We start from the raw sequence: 22,277 nt of genomic DNA, 5'->3' as shown, positions 1-22,277 counted from the left end.
CATGGGCTGGCTGCCCTCTCAGGCTAATAGAGAGCCTCACATGGATTCTAACTACTTGTAAGTGATGGAATCTTGAAATACTAGGTCTCAGGATGTTTCCATAGTTTTCTGTTCCTGCACTAGCAATGTATAGGCTTTCTTTTCTGTCCTAAATTGGCAGAATTGCTGGCTTTGCCACAGCCTTCATAAAGCTGTTAACCCTGTTCTCTGGAGGAGACAGGAAAAGGGTCTAGACTATGGTGTATGCTTTCTTGCTGTAGTTCTTGTAACATCTCAGCTTGCAGAAGAAGCAAAGGAAGTTTTCCTCACCTCATATATTTTGTCCAGTCTTTTTTCACCCATTGGTGAGGCTTATAGAAAGTAGTTTAAAAGTAATTTCACTATCCTCCTATGTTTACCAGTCTGAGAATTTTAGTCTCCCATATTACAATGCTCTCACTTCAACTTCAGAAATTTTTAACCTTAGCTGAAATTGTCTGGCTAGCTCACATGATGCCTTGTATTTCTTCATCTGCTTCACTAGGGAAGCAGGTTCCTGCATCCTCTCCCTGATGAAAAGTTTTGTTGTTGCTTTTAGGTTCAAGGTTAGTTGCTACTTGGCAGATTTGCATGCTCTAGTAGGATTGTGTCCATTGTGTGGCTCCCCATGTGGTTATTTTTTGTGTCCAACTTGAGGTTTCTTCCTCACAAGTAGATGGCCTTTATTTCTCCTTGTTTTCCAAAAATACCATGTGAACTGGATGCTCGTCTAAACTCTTCCTGCATTACTGCCTTGGGAACCAGTTTTGTAAGAAAAGCAGGTGGTATGACTGGTTTTCTGGGCAAGGTTCTAGTTAAGACTACTTATAAAGACTTGGGAACTGAGAGTTAGTCCGAAAGAAAGGTAACACATTCTTGATCTTATAGCACAAGCCATTGCTGTTCTTTTCAGGAATCTTTCCCCTGTGCCCATGTCTTCAAGGCTCTTCCCCCACTTTCTCCTCTATAACTTTCAGTGTCTCTGGTTTTATATGGAGCTCCTTGATCCACTTAGACTTGAGCTTTGTACAAAGAGATGAGAATGGATCAATTCGCTTGCATCTACATGATAACCACCAGTTGTGCCATCACCATTTGTTGAAAATGCTGTCTTTTTTCCACTGTATGGTTTTAGCTCCTTTGTCAAAAATCAAGTGACCACAGGTGTGTGGATTCATTTCTGGGTCTTCAATTCTATTCCATGAATTGAATTTTATTCCATTCAATTCTATGACCTGTCTGTCACTGTACCAGTACCATGCAGTTTTTATCACAGTTGTTCTGTAGTACAGTGTGAAGTGGGAGATGGTGATTCCACCAGAGGTTCTTTTATTGTTGAGAAGAGTTTTTGCTGTCCAGGATTTTTGTTATTCCAGATGAATTTGCAAATTGCCCTTTCTTACTCTGTGAAGAATTTAGTTGGAATTTTGAAGGAGATTACATTGAATCGGTAGATTGCTTTCAGCAAGATAGCCATTTTTACTATATTAATCCTGCCAATCCATGAGCATGGAAGATCTTTCCGTCTTGTGAAATCTTCTTTGATTTCTTTCTTCAAAGACTTGAAGTTCTTATCATACAGATCTTTCACCTCCCTAGTTAGAGTCACACCAAGGTATTTTATATTATTTGTGACTGTTTTGAAGGGTGTTGTTTTTCTAATTTTTTTCTCAGCCTGTTTATCCTTTGAGTAGAGAAAGGCCATTGACTTGTTTGAGTTAATTTTATATCCAGCTACTTCACTGAAGTTTTTTATCAGGTTTAGGAGTTCTCTGGTGGAATATTTGGGGTCACTTATATATATACTATATCATCTGCAAATAGTGATATTTTGACTTCTTCCTTTCCAATTTGTATTTCTTTGATCTCCTATTGTTGTCTAATTACTCTGGCTCAGACTTCAAGTACTATGTTGAATAGGTAGGGAGAGAGTGAGCAGCCTTGTCTAGTCCCTGGTCTTAGTGGGATTGCTTCCAGCTTCTTACCACCAGTGCCTGGCAAATACAGAAGTGGATGCTCACAATTGTCCATTTGAGGGAGCACAAGATCCCCAGTCAAGGAGTTAGAGAAAGTACCCAAGGAGCTTGAGGGGTCTGAAGGCCCATAAGAGGAACATTAATATGAACTAACCAGTACCCCCAGAACTCCTTGGAATTAAACCATCAATCAAAGAAAACACATAGTGGAACTTGTGGATCTTGCTGTATATGTAGCAGAGGATAGTCTAGTCAGTCATCAGTGGGAGGAGAGGCCCTAGGTCCTGTGAAGCTTCTATGCCCCAGTATAGGGGAATGCCAGGACTGGGAATGGGAGTGGGTGGGTTGGGGATCAGGGGTAAGGGGAGGGAATAGGGAATTTGGGGAGGGGAAAGCAGGAAAGGGGATAACATTTGAAATGTAAATAAAGAAAATATCTAAATATATATATATATATATATATATATATATATATATATATATATAAAGAAAGGTAACAAAATTTCAAGGGAAGACTCAGGACATAGACTGGGAAAGAGCCATAATTGTAGTACCTTGAGGAAGTTACATCTACAGTCACATGGCGACTGCCTCACTTCACCTATTCACTGACCAGTTTTGAGTGTGACATTGAGTGAAGCAGCCTCCCTCTGGGATGCTTCACAGCCCTGCTCAGCTCTGCAGGGAGAGGAGGGGAGTCACTGAAACAGCTGCTATGACATTATTCTCTACTAGTAACTAGGTTTTTAGGATGTTATTTCTATATCAGAGATGTAAAACACAGTTCTGGCCCTTTATATCACTGGGCTTGAGTCTCATTAAAGGTTTATTTTCTTGCCTTTAGCTCTTCCCTATAGGGAAGTTTGGTGACACTTTGTCAACTAGTTGACCTGAAAATAATGGCTGTGTTTGCATGTTCATTTGCTTCCTTTCCACCTATTAAACATCCAAATAACAATTTCCAAAAGTGCACTCCAAAAGCTTGCAAAATTACTTAAGGACAGCCTAAAAGCATCAAGTTTCTTAACACATGAAAAATATTTACTTGAAATTTAGTTTATATCATAAAGTAATAAACCTTATACAGTAAAATTCTGTTCAGCCTCAGGTTTTTAATCTTGTGTAATTCTATTTTCTTAATGTATACATTGTGCTCTTAAAGTATGTATTATTTTAATTAGAAGAAATTGGGAGAAATATTATTTTTTTATTTTATAAGATCATGGAAAAATAAAATAAGCACACTTTCCCCCCAGCATGATATTTTGCTCAGTGGTGGCAATCCTAGAAACTTACAGCTTAAAAACTGTTGAACTGTATGTTACTGACTCGGAAATCTCTGATCTGTTTATCCATCAGCTCCATTATGCTTCCTCGTGTTTCATAGCAGTAATTGAATGAAAGCCTGATAAAATGTTTAAAACCAGTGCTTGTCAGTTCCTAGTCATAACATGTAGTTGATTAAACAACCTTAGATGGCTTTTCTACTATAATACCCCCTTTCTATGCATTTTTAAAAACAAACCATTTTATTTACCTATGCCTACATTTCCTAATTTATATAGGAACATTAATTGGTAAAGTGTTTGTACCACAGAATTCCCTAATTGAATTATTTCCTATCGGCTGTATCTCTTGAGTACATTACTTTACATAGTAAAGTTGCTTACTTTAGCTTTACATTCTGTTGTTTTAACTACCCATTCCTTTCTGATATAATGAATAAATTTAAGAACTTTACAAATTAAAATTTTAACTTTTCTGTATTTATATAATTATGCTAAGAAACTAAGATATTACAAAAGAATTTGACATTGGGAGTAAATCAACATTATAATTTTATGAAGTAGCACAATTATAATAGTGGAGTTTATTTTAAAAACTGATAATGTGTATAATGTCCAAAATGAATTATAATCACAAGTTTCTAGGAACACAGCCTGGAGGAAGTATGTTTTTTTTTGTTTCTTTGGGTTTTTGTTGTTGTTGTTGTTGTTTTGTTTGTTTGTTTGTTTGTTTGTTTGTTTGTTTGTTTTTTCTGAGACAGGGTTTTTCTATGTCGCCTGGACTGTCCTGGAACTCACTCTGTAGACCAAGCTGGCCTCAAACTCAGAAATCTGCCTGCCTCTGCCTCCCAAGTGCTGGGATTAAAGGCGTGTGCCACCACTGCCTGGCTGGAAGTATGCTTTTTATCTGTTTAAATATCTTCTTTTAAAAAATTTTTTTTATTTATATATTTTCTTCATTTACATTTCACATGCTATCCCAAAAGCCCCTTATACCCTCCCCCTGCCCTGCTCCCTTACCCACTCACTCCCATTTCTTAGCCCTGGCGTTCTCCTGTACTGGGGCATATAAAGTTTGCTAGACCAAGGGGCCTTTCTTCCCAATGATGGCCAACTAGGCCGTCTTCTGCTACATATGCAGCTAGAGACACGAGCTCTGGGGGTACTGGTTAATTCATATTGTTGTTCCACCTATTGGGTTGCAGACCCCTTCAGCTCCTTGGGTACTTTCTCTAGCTCCTACATTGGAGGCCCTATGTTCCATCCTATAGATGACTGTGAGCATCCACTTCTGTATTTGCCAGGCACTGGCAAAGCCTCACAGGTGACAGCTACATCAGGGTCCTTTTAGCAAAATCCTGCTGGCATATGCAATAGTGTCTGCATTTGGTGGCTGATTATGGGATGGACCCTCGGGTGGGGCAGTCTTGGATGGTCCATTCTTTCGTCTTAGCTCCAAACTTTGTCTCTGCAACTCCTTCCATGGATGTTTTATTCCCTATTCTAGGGAGGAATGAAGTATCCACGCATTGGTCTTCCTTCTTCTTGATTTTCTTGTGTTTTGGAAGTTGTATCTTGGGTATTCTGCTGGCATTCTTCCTACAGTCATCATGACTTTGGATGTAGCTTGAGGTCAAATCTTGTTTGGAAACATTTAATAAGTATAGTAGTGACACTTTTTAGATGCTGTTTTCTCCTGTAGCCTAATGGCCTAATTGTGTTTTATTTATATAAAATTCTTATAATTTACTGAGTCATTTTAAATAGATAAAAAATAAAATACCATCTGGGTGTATTGCCACACACCCTTGATCCCAGTACTTGGGAGATAGAGGCAGGAAGATCTCTGTTTGTTCAAGGCCAGCCTTGAACATAGTGAGTTCTAGGACAGCCTAGAGGTGCATTGTGAGACTGTGTCTCAAAACAAACAAAAAAGTAAGTAAGCAAGCAAGCAAGAATCTAATTTGGGGTTAAAAATACATTATTAGGTACTTGTAATCCCGGCCTCAATGTTTTGTTATTAGATTATACTATAAACTCTCATCCAAAGCATCAATACCTCACACCTCATTTTAGGGTTTTATTTTCCTCTCTTAGTAAGTTTGTTCAAATAGTTGTTAAACCGCTACAGTTTTGAGTATTATTTTCTATATTGAAATCGGTGGTGCACTTTCTTAAAGGGTTTATGCTTACTGTCCATAAAAATAGCCAAGTTCAAAGAAGGCACTGATCTAGCCTGGTATCATTACATTATCGCTGCATGATGATGTGTGTGTATCATTAGTTTAGGTCAAGTAAAGAGTAGAGTATGGAGAGTGACGTCAGAGGCTCAAAACAGTTTTGGTTCTAATCCACAGGTAACTTCTGTATTCAGGCCAAAACTGTACTAAAGTGTAAATGAAAGACTGTGGGGCCAGTTATCTAGTCACTGCCCTTTTATACTCTGTGCACCAAATGAATGGTTTTTTTGTCAATGAAGTAACCTCTTTAGCAAACTGAAAAATTACTATGATTCCCCCTAAAGTAAAGTATGCTGTATTGTGCTCAAATTTTTTTATTTGCTTTGTTTTGTTTTTCTCTTTGGTAGGTAGTGGTTGGTTGCTTGGTTGGTTGGTTGTGACCCTATGCTATAGCTCAGTCTGACCTAGAAATTGCCATCTTCTGTCCTGTGCCCAGGAATTTCATTTATTTTGTCTTTGACAGAAACTATTTACAGAACTGAAAATAGTTCCATAGAGTTCCCCTAAGTTACCATTTCTTTATTACATGTTAATAGATGATTTTCTTATGCATACCAAGGAATCTGAACTGGTTATACTGTGCTTTTCTCCAAGAAGAAAAAGAAACATTAAAAGAGCATTGCAGGCCCAGCACCTGTCCTTTTAGGTGGAGGGATTTCAGTCTTTATCTACTGAACACTGAGGGAGCTCTAAAGATGAAGTCTATGTCTGTATAACTTACTTTAATAATTATGTATGGATAAACACATATTTTACCCTCCTCTGAAGACACACTTGGGGTAATCTATAAATACAATATCAATAGTAACCTATCAGTTTCTTCAGTGTAGAAAGGGATACTAAAAGTTTTTCACTTAGAATGTTTTGTGATGTGTGATAAGAAAATCTAGTAATATGGTTTGATGATAGATAGAATCTCCAGAATCTTGAGTTTTCCCATTTCTGTGTGCTCACTTCTGTTAATCTTAAATACAACTCAATATTAGTGCTGCTTTATGATATTAGCTTTAGAAAATATTAATATCTAGATCTATCTCATTTCTACAATTGTGATTCCTATGTATGCTTCCATAGTAGATGCAGTCACGTTAGTGGGAAGCTATAGGAAATGACTACAGAAGAAAAGGATTTGGTGAAATAGGAGATGCAAAAAAAGGGCCGTATTACCAGTTATTAAAAAAAAAAAAAGGTCAAAGAAAATTTACAGATATGGTGAGAATTCAGAGACTTGAAGTACTCTTAACTCTTTTGCTTTTTATTAATCCTTCCTTAGTGTCACTTTCTCTTTAGAAGTCAGAGGGGTCCCTGATCAGTATCACCATCACCTGAGACTTAGATATACATTCTCATAACTATATGCTCATTCTGAAACGAGTGACTAAAGAGTCTGTCAGCAGGCTCTGCAGTGATTCTGCCTCCCCCATAGCTGGAGGGCGTGTCTGAGATAGACACGTTACTGTTAACGCCTCACTCTATATCTGTGCATCAATGTATTCATCTCGTGTTATATTGGACTTTATTTTGTTAATGTATCAGAGCTGGATTTCACAAGAATACATATGAGCGAGTTTTATGCACAATATCACTTACAAAACTAACATTACGTACCTCTCACTGTGTGGTGGGTGTTCTTCTGCTCAGCTTTTGTGGCTTACCTGACTAATTCGCAGTGGGCAGATGATCATTCCTCAGAAGAGTAGAGCTGATGTGGGTAACATCACGTGGCTTAGTCTGTGGTGCAGCCAGGACTCCCAGTTGCACGGTCTTTCTTACCACTTATTTCTATGAGAAATAGATTTATAGTCAAAATATTAACTTGCCTAATGGAAACATACTTTTCTCTTCCATTATTTTCTTTTACTTATAACATGTACCTGCATAGCAACTACTTAAGCTACAATACTGAGCAATATAAATACTATTTCAGAGATTGAGAAGGTAAATGGGCCTAGGAAAAGAAAAATTTTACTCTAATGCAAATCACTTGGCTTCTAGTAACTTCCTTTGTTGTCCAACTTACAGGAAATGGTTCTTGAGAACGGGAGTTTAAATTCTTTGTAAGTGGTCTAGTGATCACACAGTAGGCTATTTTCATTGATGATGCACAGAGACAGAAGAATTCATTTATCCTGACATTCTTAGATCTGTGGCAGTATCTTCGGCCCCTTTTCATAGTATAGTTGTTCTCATTCTGCTTCCGTCTGCAGAGTAGACACCTCTCTGTGCAAAACTGTGTCCCTTCCATATGAAACTTCCTGGTTTCCGTGGGCTAGGACTGGACTTTGACTGTGATTTATAAATATTTTAATTTAGAACTAAAGTTTATTTGGAATTTATATTGAATTATATTTACTAGTCTTTATGTCTTAATTTCAACAGCATCACTGCAAAACTTGAAAGAGCTTTAGAAAAAGTTGCTCCTCTTCTTCGTGAAATTTTTGTAGACTTTGCCCCATTCCTATCTCGTACACTTCTGGGCAGTCATGGACAAGAGCTATTGATAGAAGGTATGATCTCTCTATATTCTACATATTTACTTTCATGCAATGTACCTATTAATCATGGCATATCCTGTGCATTTTAAAAGATATATATTGCCAAAAGAAGTTAAAGATAAAATAGTTGCAGATTCTCATGAGACTTTGTATGTGTTTTCTTCTCTTCACTCATTTTAAAATGCCATTTTGCAAAGTCGAGATCAGTGACAGAGATCCAAATGAGGGACTTTGAAAGGTCTTAGAGTGGGCAGCAGTGGCTCTTCAATCCCAGTCTTATTACCAACACTGCACATCCTTTCTCTGGGACAGCATTGATAAAGTATAGGTTTTGTAACACTCCTTGCTGTTCAGAGAGCCAAGAGTTTTTCAGATGACTTTTCTTATCCGTATAATGCTTTTAATGTAAGAAGCTGTAACCAGGAAGTCAGTAAAAATGTTGAGAAATACTGAATGGCTCCTGATGAAGCAGTCATCTCCTCCTCAACAGCGGCTTAAGCAATGAATGGTAGAATGTTAATTTCTACCCCTGTAGTAGGAGAGGAGCTTTGAAAACTACAGCTAAATGAAGCTTTACTTCATTTTGTAGTTTCAGTTCATGACTGTTTATGAGCTTCAGAGATCAGTGTTAAGGTGACCCTGCAAGTAAAAGAGGTTCTTTCATGCCCTTTTAGTGGCCCTTGGGCTTAGTTACTTGTGGCTTCTACTTCCAGAAATATGGGCATTTTCCTGTTTGTTCTGGCATTGTTCTCTGTTTCAGGAGTGTTTCTTTGAGGCAAAATGGCCATAGTGGATGTCCTGTTTATTTGTGTTGTTTACTCTATGGCCTTGGGGAAATGCTGAGTTACTATAAGATGTCTTATTTGGATGAGAATGAAACTGCATAATGCATAGAAAGTTTCCAAACAAAGCTTAGGAGAACAGGAAACTATCCGTGTCTCTTGACTGGAGCAGCATGGATTAGAAATTACCCAGAGAGAGGTAAAAAATCTTTGCATTACCTTGAGTGATTGATTAGCGAACTGTCACAGTCATGGGAAAGTGGGAAGGTCACTGTTGCTATCATTACTTCCATCCACAAAGTAAAGTTGAAATGTCACAGGGATCACAAGTGCACGTCTAACTATAAGCTGTGCCTTAATGAAATCCATGCCCTTGAAGACTTGAGCACCTCACCTTGTCTACAGAGTATGCTTGCTCTAAATGCACTGTTTGATATGTGTGTGATCCTTGCAACAATGTGCCTCATGGATGCACTGATGCCCCCGTCCTGAGTACTATGATGGAAGGACCAGATGCATCCTTCACGGAGCTAACAGTCTAGTATTCAAAGCCTATCATTTAAAGCATACACACAGTGGAGTACAGTGCGGCCAGGTGGCTGAATGGCCACTTACCTTTCTGCTGGGGACAGAAGCAGGTGTGTTACTAGGCTAAATCCTGCCTGCTCTGGGAGCCTTCTCTCATCTTCACAGAAGTTTGAAGTGTTCCTTGCTTCTGTTTACTTCCACGACAGCCCACTACTGTCCTTTGACTTCGGGACAGAGTTTGAGCCAGATAACCCATTAGATGTTAGATATTGATAACTGGATACCCCAGATACTCCAAACGCACTTTCAAAACTTTTTCCTTAGATTTTCTTATAAAATCATTCAATTGCTTTACTACTAATATCACTACTAATGTGTAAACATTTGAAAAAATATCTAATTGTTCTTTAAAGTTTTTTTTCTCTTCTACTTGATATTTATAGAAATTTGGTAAGAAGTGATATTTTCCAAAAATACTAATTTGAAACGTGGTTCTTCAAACAGTACTCCAAATGCTGTATAAAACCTACTAACTCGGGCGTGGCGGCGCAGGCTTTTAATCCCAGCACTTGGGAGGCAGAGGCAGGTGGATTTCTGAGTTCGAGGCCAGCCTGGTCTACAAAGTGAATTCCAGGACAGCCAGGGCTACACAGAGAAACCCTGTCTCGAAAAACCAAACCAAACCAAACTAAAACAAAACAACCTACTAAGAGGTGGTGTGAATGTTATGTTAGCTAAGATACAGATGTTTCAGGGGGCTGCTGCCTGATGGTGGGTTCTTTTCACTTCCTTAATTCTTTTGATTTCATTGGAGTACATTCTCCTGAGGAGCAAGACAGCTGATAATTTATACGTTCATATTTTTGTAACATGATAATTTTACTTTAAAATCTCAATAAATATTCATTGAAGATGAATGCAAATCTTTTCTTACATCCTGTAAACATTGAGAGTATTTTTCTCTGCTCATATATACCTTCTTCTAAAGCTTACAGAAATTAGAAATATTGATTGAAGATAGAGTAAAGGGAGTAAAGTTAGTAATTTAATAATGCTATGTAATGGGCATTTGTTGTTTAAATCTAACTACAAATTTTATATAAGGTATCAAGGAGCCAGAGTATCAGTAAAACTAGAATATTAAAAATTATAAGGCTCATGTATGGGGTTCAATCTTGTAGAGTGGACCTTAATTCAAGTAAGATACTGACTGGCTATTCCTGCAGGCTTCGATCCCCCGAGGCCTTGTATATTGTACAGACAAGATGCATGGTAGATCAAAAGGATAGTGGGTGTATTGATGATGTACTGAGCTTCCTAAAGATAGGTAACTGACCATGCCAGGAAGTGTATCTTCAGAAATAACTGTCGTGTAGGAGGTCTGTAAAAGGACTGTTGCCAATTATCAAAATAGGGGATAAGTTTGATCAGCTGAAAGAAGAGCATCAGACTAAAAATTACACAATAAGCACATATGTGAGGACTCACACTTCTTCCAGCTGCCTAGCTGCCGAACATTTTACCCAGTTTATCTTGTAGGAACTTAACCTGACCCCTGGTATGGTTTCTGGGACTTTTTTCCCTTCTGTGATCATAATTTAGATGAATCTGGCTTTTTTTTTTAAAGCTCACATTACTGAATATATAAAGACAATCTAAAAAGTTATTCCCAGTTAATATTTTAACTACTGTAATTTGTATAAAATTACTTTCTTGTGCAGCCTTTTCCCAGAATTTCCACTTCCTGATGCCTGGTTTTTGTTTTTATTTTTGTTTTTTTAACACCCTTTCATCGGTAGATGAAAGGCAAGAGAAATGGCTTGGTGCACTCTTAAGTACCTCTCAAATATTCTTGATTAAATTGGAAGACTGAGTCTCTGTGGCCTATGTTAATGTCAGTGATGTACTGTTGGTGTACAAGTGAGTATTCTAGAACTGAAATACTGCCACGAGTTAGAAATCAGACATTTGTTTTCTTTTTTTTTTCAGACTGAATATAATTTCACCCTATAGTTTTTCTCTTGTCAAAATACAAATGTACAGTTCTTAAAATTTTATATAATAATCAGGCCCTTCCTTGTTAATATGAAAATAGCATTTCTTTACAACAGAATGATAGAAAGTGATAAATCCTTAAGTTGTAATTTTATTTTTTAAATGTCATTAATAAGGAAAATGAAATGTTGATAATCTTAATCCATGATCCTGCAAATGACCTATCCAATCCATGTATCTAGGAATTACTCTTCTGTCACAGAATGAAATTCATATCTGCCAGAATTTGGTTGTTAATTTCCAGATTTACCTAGTTATCTTTCTATTGATTTGGGCAGCTTGTAAGGGTGTAAGCATGTAATGCATCATGTATCTTTGTTTTTGTTTTCTTTACTGTATGTAGAATGGTTTTCCTTTTGCATAGGGTTCTCTACCTTTTATATAAATAGACCTCTCTTCATTTCACAGAGTCCTCTTCCTTTCCTTGCATTTCCTCAGAGTTATACTCATCCTGTGACCCCATGGCAGTGTGTAAGATAAGCAACATTAAGGCACTCTCTTCAGTGTTGTGTAGGACTTTATATTTCTATTAATAGAAATATTTTCATTCAAGAATGAAACATATCTTAAAACTTGTGTTGCTGTTGTCTCGCATAAATTTTATTCCCCCGCTGTTGATCTGGGGCTCGCTATACCTGTGAGTTTTCTGTTTCCTCCTTGACTGCGCTCTGCTCTAACAGACAGAGCTGCATGGTGGCTCCTGGTCTCACTTGCTTTTCACTTGGGGGATCAAACCCAGGATCCCAGGCGTGCCTGGTGAGTGCTGTAGCACTGAGTTCATGTCCAGCTGCCTCCCTCCCTCCCACTCACTCACTCATCCCTCCATTGCCCTCCACCTTAGCATGACATCCCTCCATCTTAAGAAAGAAAACTGTGAGATGGTTGTGAAGAAGCCAGGGAAATTACACAGTCAACTCTCCATCTGCTTAGCTGTTGATTATTTCTGTTTGAAACATTGCTTACCATGAATAAATCCTGTGACTTTTGACTTCATCATGCATGTATATCTTACAGAAGCAAACCTGAATTTTTGTTTCTGGAGTCAATTTTATGTTTTAAGTGAAGAAAATTGTCCATATAATAAAATATATTTGAATTGTATTCAGTTGGATGTCTTGCGTTTAGTTTTTTTTTTTTTCCCTACACATGTAGTTGCTCAGTTTTTCTCTACAGCAGCTGATCATGGATACTTTTAGATGTGTTTGTTCTTTACATGCAAACTAAAACAAGATTCATTTTCATATCTATCACTGTTACTCACAGGCTTTATTACTCTTATTGGGTGACTCCAGAGCGAGCACTGCTGTTGCTTGTCTTTTGCCTTCAGTGGACAGGACTGTAGCTATTCAAAGCCTATGTGGATTCCTTTAAAAATGTTCAAATTCTTTAGAGTAAAAGTCATTTAGAGTAGGTATGGATCTAAGTTCAAACTCCACACAAAGATAAAAAAAATTGAGGGATCAAAATTGTTAGATCTTTTTGGTTCGCCATAGCAATGGAAACTACATGCCAATGAAACCAGGAAGCTTTTCTCACATATCCAAGGAGCTAGGGAGATGGCTCATTGTGTCCACACAAGCATGAGGAATAGAATGTGCATCCCTAGGCCCTGTATAAACACCAGGTGGGTGTGGCATCCTCCTTGTGAATATAGTGCTAGGAGGTAGAGGCAGGGAATTCCAGGAGCAAACTAGCTAGCTAAACTAACCATTGGGGACACTTTTTTTTTTAATATCACTTCACTCTGAAAATACTCTCAACCTTGTCTCTTCCCATCGCCTATGCTATACTGAGGGCCACTTAGAAAATCCAATCCTTATTAAATTCACCTGAACCCGAACAGTTACAAGTCCATGACCTTGAAGGATCCAGTTTTAAAATGAAAACTTATGCTACCATATGGTTTTAATTGTAAAATATCCAGATCATTGTTGATTGCTAGCTTAACAGTGGCTGTTACTTTATAACAGTAAAATGTTTCCAATGAATAAATGGAAAATAACCCAGGAAGACTCTCTATCCTCAGATTTGAACACAGACAGGCACACATGCATGCACACACACACACACACACACATGCACACACACCTTGAACACATTTGTATTTTGGACACTTTATATATAATACAGAACCAGGATATCATCCAAAGGTTGGGAAGGGAGAGAAACAGGGAACATGGAGAGATGGAGAGGAAGGAAGAGAGAGGAGAGGAGGGGAGGGGAGGATGAGGGGATATTTAAAGTTTGTGTGTGTGTGTGTGTGTGTGTGTGTGTGTGTGTGTGTGTGTACTGTGGTACAAATTAACCATGAGAAAGCACTCTTCATAACTTTTAGCATTATTTATATTCACTTGAGAACTTAAAAAGAAGTATTCAGAGTAACATAATTGCTATGAGGATTTAGATGAAACTCTTTAGTTTCCTAGGAGAGGAGGGAATGTAGTCTGATTTTAGGTAGCTTAGAAATAAGACAGGAAGGTCAATAATGAAGACGACCTCCCCGTTTTGACTCAAAACAACTTCATAGTCTCTGGTTTTCTGCATCTCTCTGTCTTCTCACCCAACTAGCTTCTGTAGCATAGTCATCAAAATGGGGCCCCCACAGCCCCAACTCTGTTTTCTTTGAATGGAAATGTCTTTCATCATTTGACTGGAGGCATAACAGAGAATCTAAATGGCTCAGATGATTTTGTTCTTTTTGGCTTAGTTTTTTGTTTCCACTGAAATGAACTTAATTCTGGACAGGGGTAGGATAACCATGGTTTAGGATATACAAAGCTGTCATTTTTAAAGAGCTCACATAAATGAAAACATTGGGAAAGAAATACAATAATATAGAAAGTCTAATTTGAATGACATCAATAATTGTTTATGACAATTAAGTGCTAAAGTTCTTTAGTGTTCCCAGGAATACTATTCTTAAAACTGTGATGATATGCCATGAAGTTATAGCACCTTCTCCAAAGGAGAGAATGAGTGAACTGTTAGAGGGATGAGCCTTGTTTCAAAGGTATGTGGGATCCACAGCACTATGGCCACAGTAGGAAAAAATGGTATCTATATTTTTATTTTATAGAAAAACTATGTACTAAACTGTGATTTCTTTCTCTTTCTTCTTGGGTGTGATATGCATGTGTGTGCATATTTAGCTTTCGTATGTGTGGGGGCATGTACATGGAGTGCTAGAGAACTGGGTGTTGGGGCTCATCCTCCATTGCTCTACCACCTTACTCACTGAGCTAGGCCTTTCAGTCTGACTCAGAATCAACATCTATCTAGTCTACCTATCCATTTTTCTCTGAGCAACCTTCTGTCTCTGTCTCCTCAGATCTGCCTGACATGCCTACTCATGTATTTTGTGGGTTCCGGGGATCCGAACTCTGGTCCCTTTATTTTCAGGGCAAGCCTTTTAACCATTGAGCCATCTCCCTACTGCTAAAATGTTTTTTTTTTAATTAGCATTCTAAATTGCCATATGGAAATAATTAATTCAACTGTGTTGCAAATGGGAACATATTATGTTATTAGTATCATTAATTAAAAAGACGTGTAGAAGATAAAGTAATAGCTATAAAGTAATAAGTGGACTAGCTGACAGTGATCCCATGGGCCCCATATCGGGCTCTGCAAGTCATCCAGTCAGCTGTAGAACATGAGGTGTATCTGTGTCTGGAGCAGGCCATAAGAAGCAAATGAGCATTTAAGAAAGAAAGAAAGAGTCTGCAGATCCTCATTGGAAAATCCTGAAGGTGAACTTGAAAATATGAGTTAAAAGAACATATTACTGCACTATAAGAGCTGACTTCAAGGCTACTGTGGTCACATCAGAATGGCTAGAGTTATCCAGACATCATGAGAAATGAACCACAGTTCTCTGGCAGAATAAGGGTGCACACTGAGGAGCAACATCTGTGGATAGAATCTACATGGAGCAGCAGAAGGGCCAAAGTCAAAAAGAGAAAAATCCAAACAAAACCATTAGAGACAAACAGCCAGTTACGAAATTATCAAATTTGTAAAAAGAAACCTGTAAAAAATAGGTTTTGCTTTCATTTTATTTTTGTTTTGTTTTTAATTGTTATTGTTTTGTTTCATTGATCATGCTTTTAAATATTTTAGTCTATAGTCATTTGGCCCTGTTCCATTTGGGAATTACATACCTTATGGAAAGAAGAAGCTAAGCTAAAGATTTGTAGGCAGTGGTACCATAGTCTATTCAAGGCTAGTATCCTAACATCCTTTTACTAGATAACAAATACTAAAGATTGCATCACTTCCTATAGTGTCAAAGGATAGTAACATCATATGGAAGACACAGAAGAGCCATATACTGCAGTAAGAATAAAAATTCAAGGCAACATCTTAAAAGCTGAAGATAAAGGTCAAACATTATGTAAAAAAAAAAATGACCTGAAGTTTAAAAAGCACATATTACATAAAGATAAAGGATATTAGTTTTATGCATTATAGTAGAAATAATGATACTAAGAAGAAAAATTAACATATGAGAATCATGTTTAAATGAGCTAAAAGAATTTATAAAAGGTTGAAGGAGATAGAAGAGCTATTTAAATCAGAATTAAGCAATTATAATTATAGAGAAAGAAATTACAATGTAATTATAAATAAAGAGAAAAATAATTTTTGACATGGACTTACAAGAAACAATAAAATCCATAAATAAGGGCTTAAATGCAAATAAAGGAAGGAGTAATACAAAGACCAAAGTTTCAAAGAGACAAGAAAAGATGAAAATGAACAGGACACATATAGAATATCTAAATTACTAAAAATATATAATTTACAATGAGGAAAACAAAAGTAGAATAAAAAATTCAAATTGTCTTGGAATACTGTAATGAAGAGATTGGAAAATATATCATCAAAGGACATATTGAAGCCCTGTGTAAATTAACCCAAGATAAACAGTATTGATATCTATTTTTAGATAATTTATAAAATTAAAAGAAAAATACTTTCGATGTGCATAAAATATAGAGTAATTGACAAATGAAGGAGAATATGATTGTCATGATATTTTTTAACATCATTTTTTTCCTCCAGGAAAAGAATAAAAGATAAACTGGCTTTGTCTGAAACAACTACAAACATTTAACATTTAAGAAATGAGGAAATAGTCTTTCCATCTCTCTCACTGAAAAATTTACAGTAGTATTTAGAAAACACTTATTTGAGAAATCTTAATCCTAAGGCTCAGATATAAATGTGCAACTAAGACTTTAATCTGGAAACTGGCAAGGAGAAACTTACTCTGTCTCCATCCTTTGTAATAAGAGATTGCATCAGGTAGGGTTATCATTTTCTTTATAAAGTATATCATCTTGTAAATGATACAGTGATAGGACATTGGGATAGTATTTGATATTCTCAAAAGAATTAATAGATCTAAACAAGGCTTTCACCTTCACAAAGATGGAGAAACAAGTTGACAAATGGGCAAAAAACTATCTCAAACCAACACTGAGTGAATAAAAAATATAAATGCCTACATAAACAAAATGTTGGATTATGCCATGGGAGTTTAATCATCAGAATTTCTGCGGTCCAAATACCTAAGTGTTCTCAAAATAAACAATGGGGGGGGGGAGTGGAGTCATAGAGATTTAAAAGATGTTAGAAATAATTAGTAAAATTAGGTTATTCGTACATGAAACTATATAATGTAGGTTGTGAAGCTATAAAGAGAAGAAAATGATTATCATAAAAGGAAAATAGTTTAGTATTTTAGATGGAGAGGGTTTTCATTAAGACAACACACATGGGGATATTTAAGATATTTGGCAAAAGTCAGTTCCTTTAGCTATTTTGTGATTATGAAATCATTTGTTTCTTATGTGCAGTTTAACCTATTCTTGATAAAGTTGTGTTAAATTTAACAATTAAAAAATGTCTTTCTTGGAGCTGATCCTGTCCCACAGTGCTCCAGACCCAAATAATTCCAGGAGAGAGCTGGTCTCCCAGGAGTATAGGCACACCAGTGAGCACAGGTAAGTCTATCACTTCTGCTCTGAGGGATCCACCCGGAGACCTCAGGACATAGGAACCAAGGAGCACCCTGGGTCAGGATTCTTCCAGTTTCTGTCTGATACTGTGCCACAGACAGAAGCTGATACTGTGCCACAGCACTCCATACCCAAATATAGCCTGAAGAGAGCTGGTGTTTCAGGAATGCTGTCATACCTGTTTACACATATAACACCACCGCTTCTGCTAAAATTTCTGGCCTAAGAGGGACCAGCCCAGAGTCAACAGGTCACAGGAACCAAGGAACAGCTGGGGACAGGATCCTTCAGGTTTCCATCTGCACCTCGGAGCTGACCCTGGGCCACAACTCTCCTTACCCAGATTCATCCTGGAGAGAACTAGTCTCACAGGAGTACTGACACACAGGCTTGCAGAAGGGACAAGCCAGACTCAGAGACAGAAAGACCAGCTAACACCAGAGATATCCAGATGGCCAGAGGCAAGGGCTAAGAACATAAACAATAGAAACCAGGCTACTTGGCGTCATCAAAACTCAGTTCTCCCATCACAACGAGCCCTTGATACCCAACACACCAGAAAACACCAGAAAAGCAAGACTCTGATTTAAAGTCACATTTCATGACGATGATAGAGGACTTTAAGAAGGACATTAAAAAAAAAAAAAAAACTCCCTTAAAGAAATACATGAGAACACAGGTAAACAGGTAGAAACCCTTAAAGAGGAGACACAAAAATCCCTTAAAAAATTATAGGAAAACACAACCAAAACATGTGAAGGAATTGAACAAAACCATCCAGGATCTAAAAGTGGAAAGAGTATCAATAAAGAAATCACAAAGGAAGACAACCCTGGAGATAGAAAACCTAGGAAAGAGATCAGGAATCATAGATGCAAGCATCACCAACAGAATAAATGAAATAAAAGAGAATCTCAGGTGCAGAAGATACCATACAAAACCTTGACACAACAGTCAAAGAAAATGCAAAATGCAAAAAGATCCTAACCCAAAACATCCAGGAATTCCAGGACACAATGAGAAGACCAGACCTAAGGATAATAACTATAAAAGAGAGTGAAGATTCCCAACTTAAAGGGCCAGTCAGTATCTTCAAGAAGATTATAGAAGAAAACTTCCCTAACCTAAAGAAAGAGATGCCCATGAACATACAAGAAGCCTATAGAACTCCAATTAGATTTGGAACAGAAAAGAAATTCCTCCCATCACATAATAATCAAAACACCAAATGCACAAAACAAAGAAAGAATATTAAAAGCAGTAATGAAAAATGGTCAAGTAATATGTAGATGGATACCTATCAGAATTACATCAGACTTCTCACCAGAGACTATGAAACCTAGAAGATCCTGGGCAGATGTCATACAGACCCTAAGAGAACACAAATGCCAGCCCACACTAGTATACCCAGCAAATCTCTCAATTACCATAGATGGAGATACCAAGATATTTTTCCATGATAAAACCAAATTTACACAATATCGTTCCACAAATCCAGCCATACAAAGGATAATAGACAGAAAACTCAATGAGGGAAAGTAGGCTCTAGAAAAAGCAAGAAAGTAATCTTCTTTCAACAAACCTAAAAGAAAATAGCCACAGAAACATAATTCCACCTCTGACCACAGAAATAACAAGAAGCAACAATCACTGTTTCTTATTATCTCTTAACATCAATGGAATCAATTCCCCAAGAAAAAGACAAAGACTAACCGACTGGATATGTAAATAGGACCAAGCATTTTGCTGCATACAGGAAACGCACCTCAGTGTTAAAGACAGACACTACCTCAGAGTAAAGGACTAGAAAACAATTCTACAAGGAAATAGTCCCAAGAAACAAGCTGGAGTAGCCATTCTAAAAGCAAATAAAATCAACTTTCCATCAAAATTTATCAAAAAAGGTAAGGAAGGACACTTCATACTCATCAAAGGAAAAATCTACCAAGAAGAATTCTCAATTCTGAACTTCTATGCTCCAAATGCAAGGGCACCCACATTCATAAAAGAAACTTTACTAAAGCTCAAAGCACACATTGCACTGCACACAATAATAGTGGGAGACTTCAACACCCCACTCTCATCAATGGACAGATCATGGAAACAGAAACTAAACAGGGACACAGTAAAACTAACAGTCGTGATGGACCAAATGGTTTTAACAGATATCTGTAGAACATTTCATCCTGAAACAAAAGAATATAACAAAATAATATTCCTTATTCTCAGCACCCCATGGTATCTTCTCCAAAATTAACCATATAATCGGTTGCAAAACTGTTATCAACTGATACAAGTAGACTGAAATAATCCCATGCATCCTATCAGATCACCACGAAGTAAGGCTGGTGTTCAGTAACAACAAAAAGAACAGAAGCCCACATACACATGGAAGCAGAGCAACACTCTGCTCAATGATAACTTGATCAAGGAAGAAATAAAGACATTAAAGATGTTTAAGAGTTTAATGAAAATGATGGCACAACAAACCCAAACATATGCGACACAATGAAAGCAGTGATAAGGGGAAAATTCATATCTCTGAGTGCCTCCAAAAGTAACTGGAGAGAGCCTACATTACCAGCTTAGCAGCACACCTGAAGGCTCTAGAACATAAAGAAGCAAATACACCTAAGAAGAGTAGAGGGAGCGGTCGCCATCTTGGTCCGGGACCCGCCGAACTTAGGAAATTAGTCTGAACAGGTGAGAGGGTGCGCCAGAGAACCTGACAGCTTCTGGAACAGGCAGAAGCACAGAGGCGCTGAGGCAGCACCCTGTGTGGGCCGGGGACAGCCGGCCACCTTCCGGACCAGAGGACAGGTGCCCACCCGGCTGGGGAGGCGGCCTAAGCCACAGCAGCAGCGGTCGCCATCTTGGTCCCGGGACTCCAAGGAACTTAGGAATTTAGTCTGCTTAGGTGAGAGTCTGTACCACCTGGGAACTGCCAAAGCAACACAGTGTCTGAGAAAGGTCCTGTTTTGGGCCTTCTTCTTCGGCCAGGAGGAGGTCCAAATACAAGATATCTGCGCACCTTCCCTGTAAGAGAGCTTGCCAGCAGAGAGTGCTCTGAGCACTGAAACTCAGAGGAGAGAATCTGTCTCCCAGGTCTGCTGATAGACGGTAACAGAATCACCAGAAGAACAATCTCTAAACAGAGTCAACTATAACTACTAACTCCAGAGATTACCAGATGGCGAAAGGTAAACGGAGGAATCTTACTAACAGGAACCAAGACCACTCACCATCACCAGAACCCAGCACACCCACTTCGCCCAGTCCAGGGAACCCCAACACACCTGAGAACCTAGACCTAGATTTAAAAGCATATCTCATGATGATGGTAGAGGACATCAAGAAGGACTTTAATAAATCACTTAAAGAAATACAGGAGAACACTGCTAAAGAGTTACAAGTCCTTAAAGAAAAACAGGAAAACACAATCAAACAGGTAGAAGTCCTTACAGAAAAAGAGGAAAAAACATACAAACAGGTGATGGAAATGAACAAAACCATAGTAGACCTAAAAAGGGAAGTAGACACAATAAAGAAAACTCAAAGCGAAGCAACACTAGAGATAGAAACCCTAGGAAAGAAATCTGGAACCATAGATTTGAGCATCAGCAACAGAATACAAGAGATGGAAGAGAGAATCTCAGGTGCAGAAGATTCCATAGAGAACATCGGCACAACAATCAAAGAAAATGGAAAATGCAAAAAGATCCTAACTCAAAATATCCAGGAAATCCAGGACACAATAAGAAGACCAAACGTACGGATAATAGGAGTGGATGAGAATGAAGATTTTCAACTCAAAGGTCCAGCAAACATCTTCAACAAAATTATTGAAGAAAACTTCCCAAATCTAAAGAATGAGATGCATATGAACATACAAGAAGCCTACAGAACTCCAAATAGACTGGACCAGAAAAGAAATTCCTCCCGACACATAATAATCAGAACATCAAATGCACTAAATAAAGATAGAATACTAAAAGCAGTAAGGGAAAAAGGTCAAGTAACATATAAAGGCAAGCCTATCAGAATTACACCAGATTTTTCACCAGAGACTATGAAAGCCAGAAGAGCCTGGACAGATGTTATACAGACACTAAGAGAACACAAACTGCAGCCCAGGCTACTATACCCAGCCAAACTCTCAATTATCATAGAGGGAGAAACCAAAGTATTCCACGACAAAACCAAATTCACGCATTATCTCTCCACGAATCCAGCCCTTCAAAGGATAATAACAGAAAAAAACCAATACAAGAACGGGAACAACGCCCTAGAAAAAACAAGAAGGTAATCCCTCAACAAACCTAAAAGAAGACAGCCACAAGAACAGAATGCCACCTTTAACAACTAAAATAACAGGAAGCAACAATTACTTTTCCTTAATATCTCTTAACATCAATGGTCTCAACTCGCCAATAAAAAGACATAGACTAACAAACTGGCTACACAAACAAGACCCAACATTTTGCTGCTTACAGGAAACTCATCTCAGAGAAAAAGATAGACACTACCTCAGAATGAAAGGCTGGAAAACAATTTTCCAAGCAAATGGTATGAAGAAACAAGCAGGAGTAGCCATCCTAATATCTGATAAGATTGACTTCCAACCCAAAGTCATCAAAAAAGACAAGGAGGGACACTTCATTCTCATCAAAGGTAAAATCCTCCAAGAGGAACTCTCAATTCTGAATATCTATGCTCCAAATACAAGAGCAGCCACATTCACTAAAGAAACTTTAGTAAAGCTCAAAGCACACATTGCGCCTCACACAATAATAGTGGGAGACTTCAACACACCACTTTCACCAATGGACAGATCATGGAAACAGAAACTAAACAGGGACACACTGAAACTAACA

General features: G+C 37.8%; 1 protein-coding gene and 1 long non-coding RNA gene across 17 annotated transcripts in view; one reads left to right on the top strand and one right to left on the bottom strand.

The window, feature by feature from the left end:
* Nucleotides 1-22,277, top strand: part of Nbea (neurobeachin) — a 558,554-nt gene that overhangs the window by 241,209 nt on the left and 295,068 nt on the right. For 10 of the 12 annotated variants that reach the window (XM_006501527.4, XM_017319586.2, XM_006501520.4 and 7 more), the window contains one exon: nt 7,900-8,027. The exons of 1 other annotated variant lie outside the window; for it this stretch is intronic. In XM_006501527.4, the coding sequence (XP_006501590.1) occupies nt 7,900-8,027 (128 nt within the window). Of the gene's footprint in view, nt 1-7,899; nt 8,028-9,829; nt 12,833-22,277 lie in introns of those variants that run through there. One more of the 12 variants, XM_006501525.4, reaches the window with a different exon arrangement.
* The window catches only part of Gm31914, a 133,774-nt gene that overhangs the window by 74,536 nt on the left and 36,961 nt on the right, over nt 1-22,277 (bottom strand). For all 5 annotated transcript variants that reach the window (XR_003954481.1, XR_003954482.1, XR_003954480.1 and 2 more), the window contains exon 2: nt 7,176-7,302. This is a non-coding gene — a long non-coding RNA (predicted gene, 31914). The remainder of the gene's footprint in view (nt 1-7,175; nt 7,303-22,277) is intronic.

The sequence above is a fragment of the Mus musculus genome, chromosome 3 (assembly GCF_000001635.26).
Source record: "Mus musculus strain C57BL/6J chromosome 3, GRCm38.p6 C57BL/6J".
NCBI lineage: Eukaryota > Metazoa > Chordata > Mammalia > Rodentia > Muridae > Mus > Mus musculus.
The sequence above is the reverse complement of the archived record's forward strand: the minus strand, read 5'-3'. Positions and strand labels throughout refer to the sequence as shown.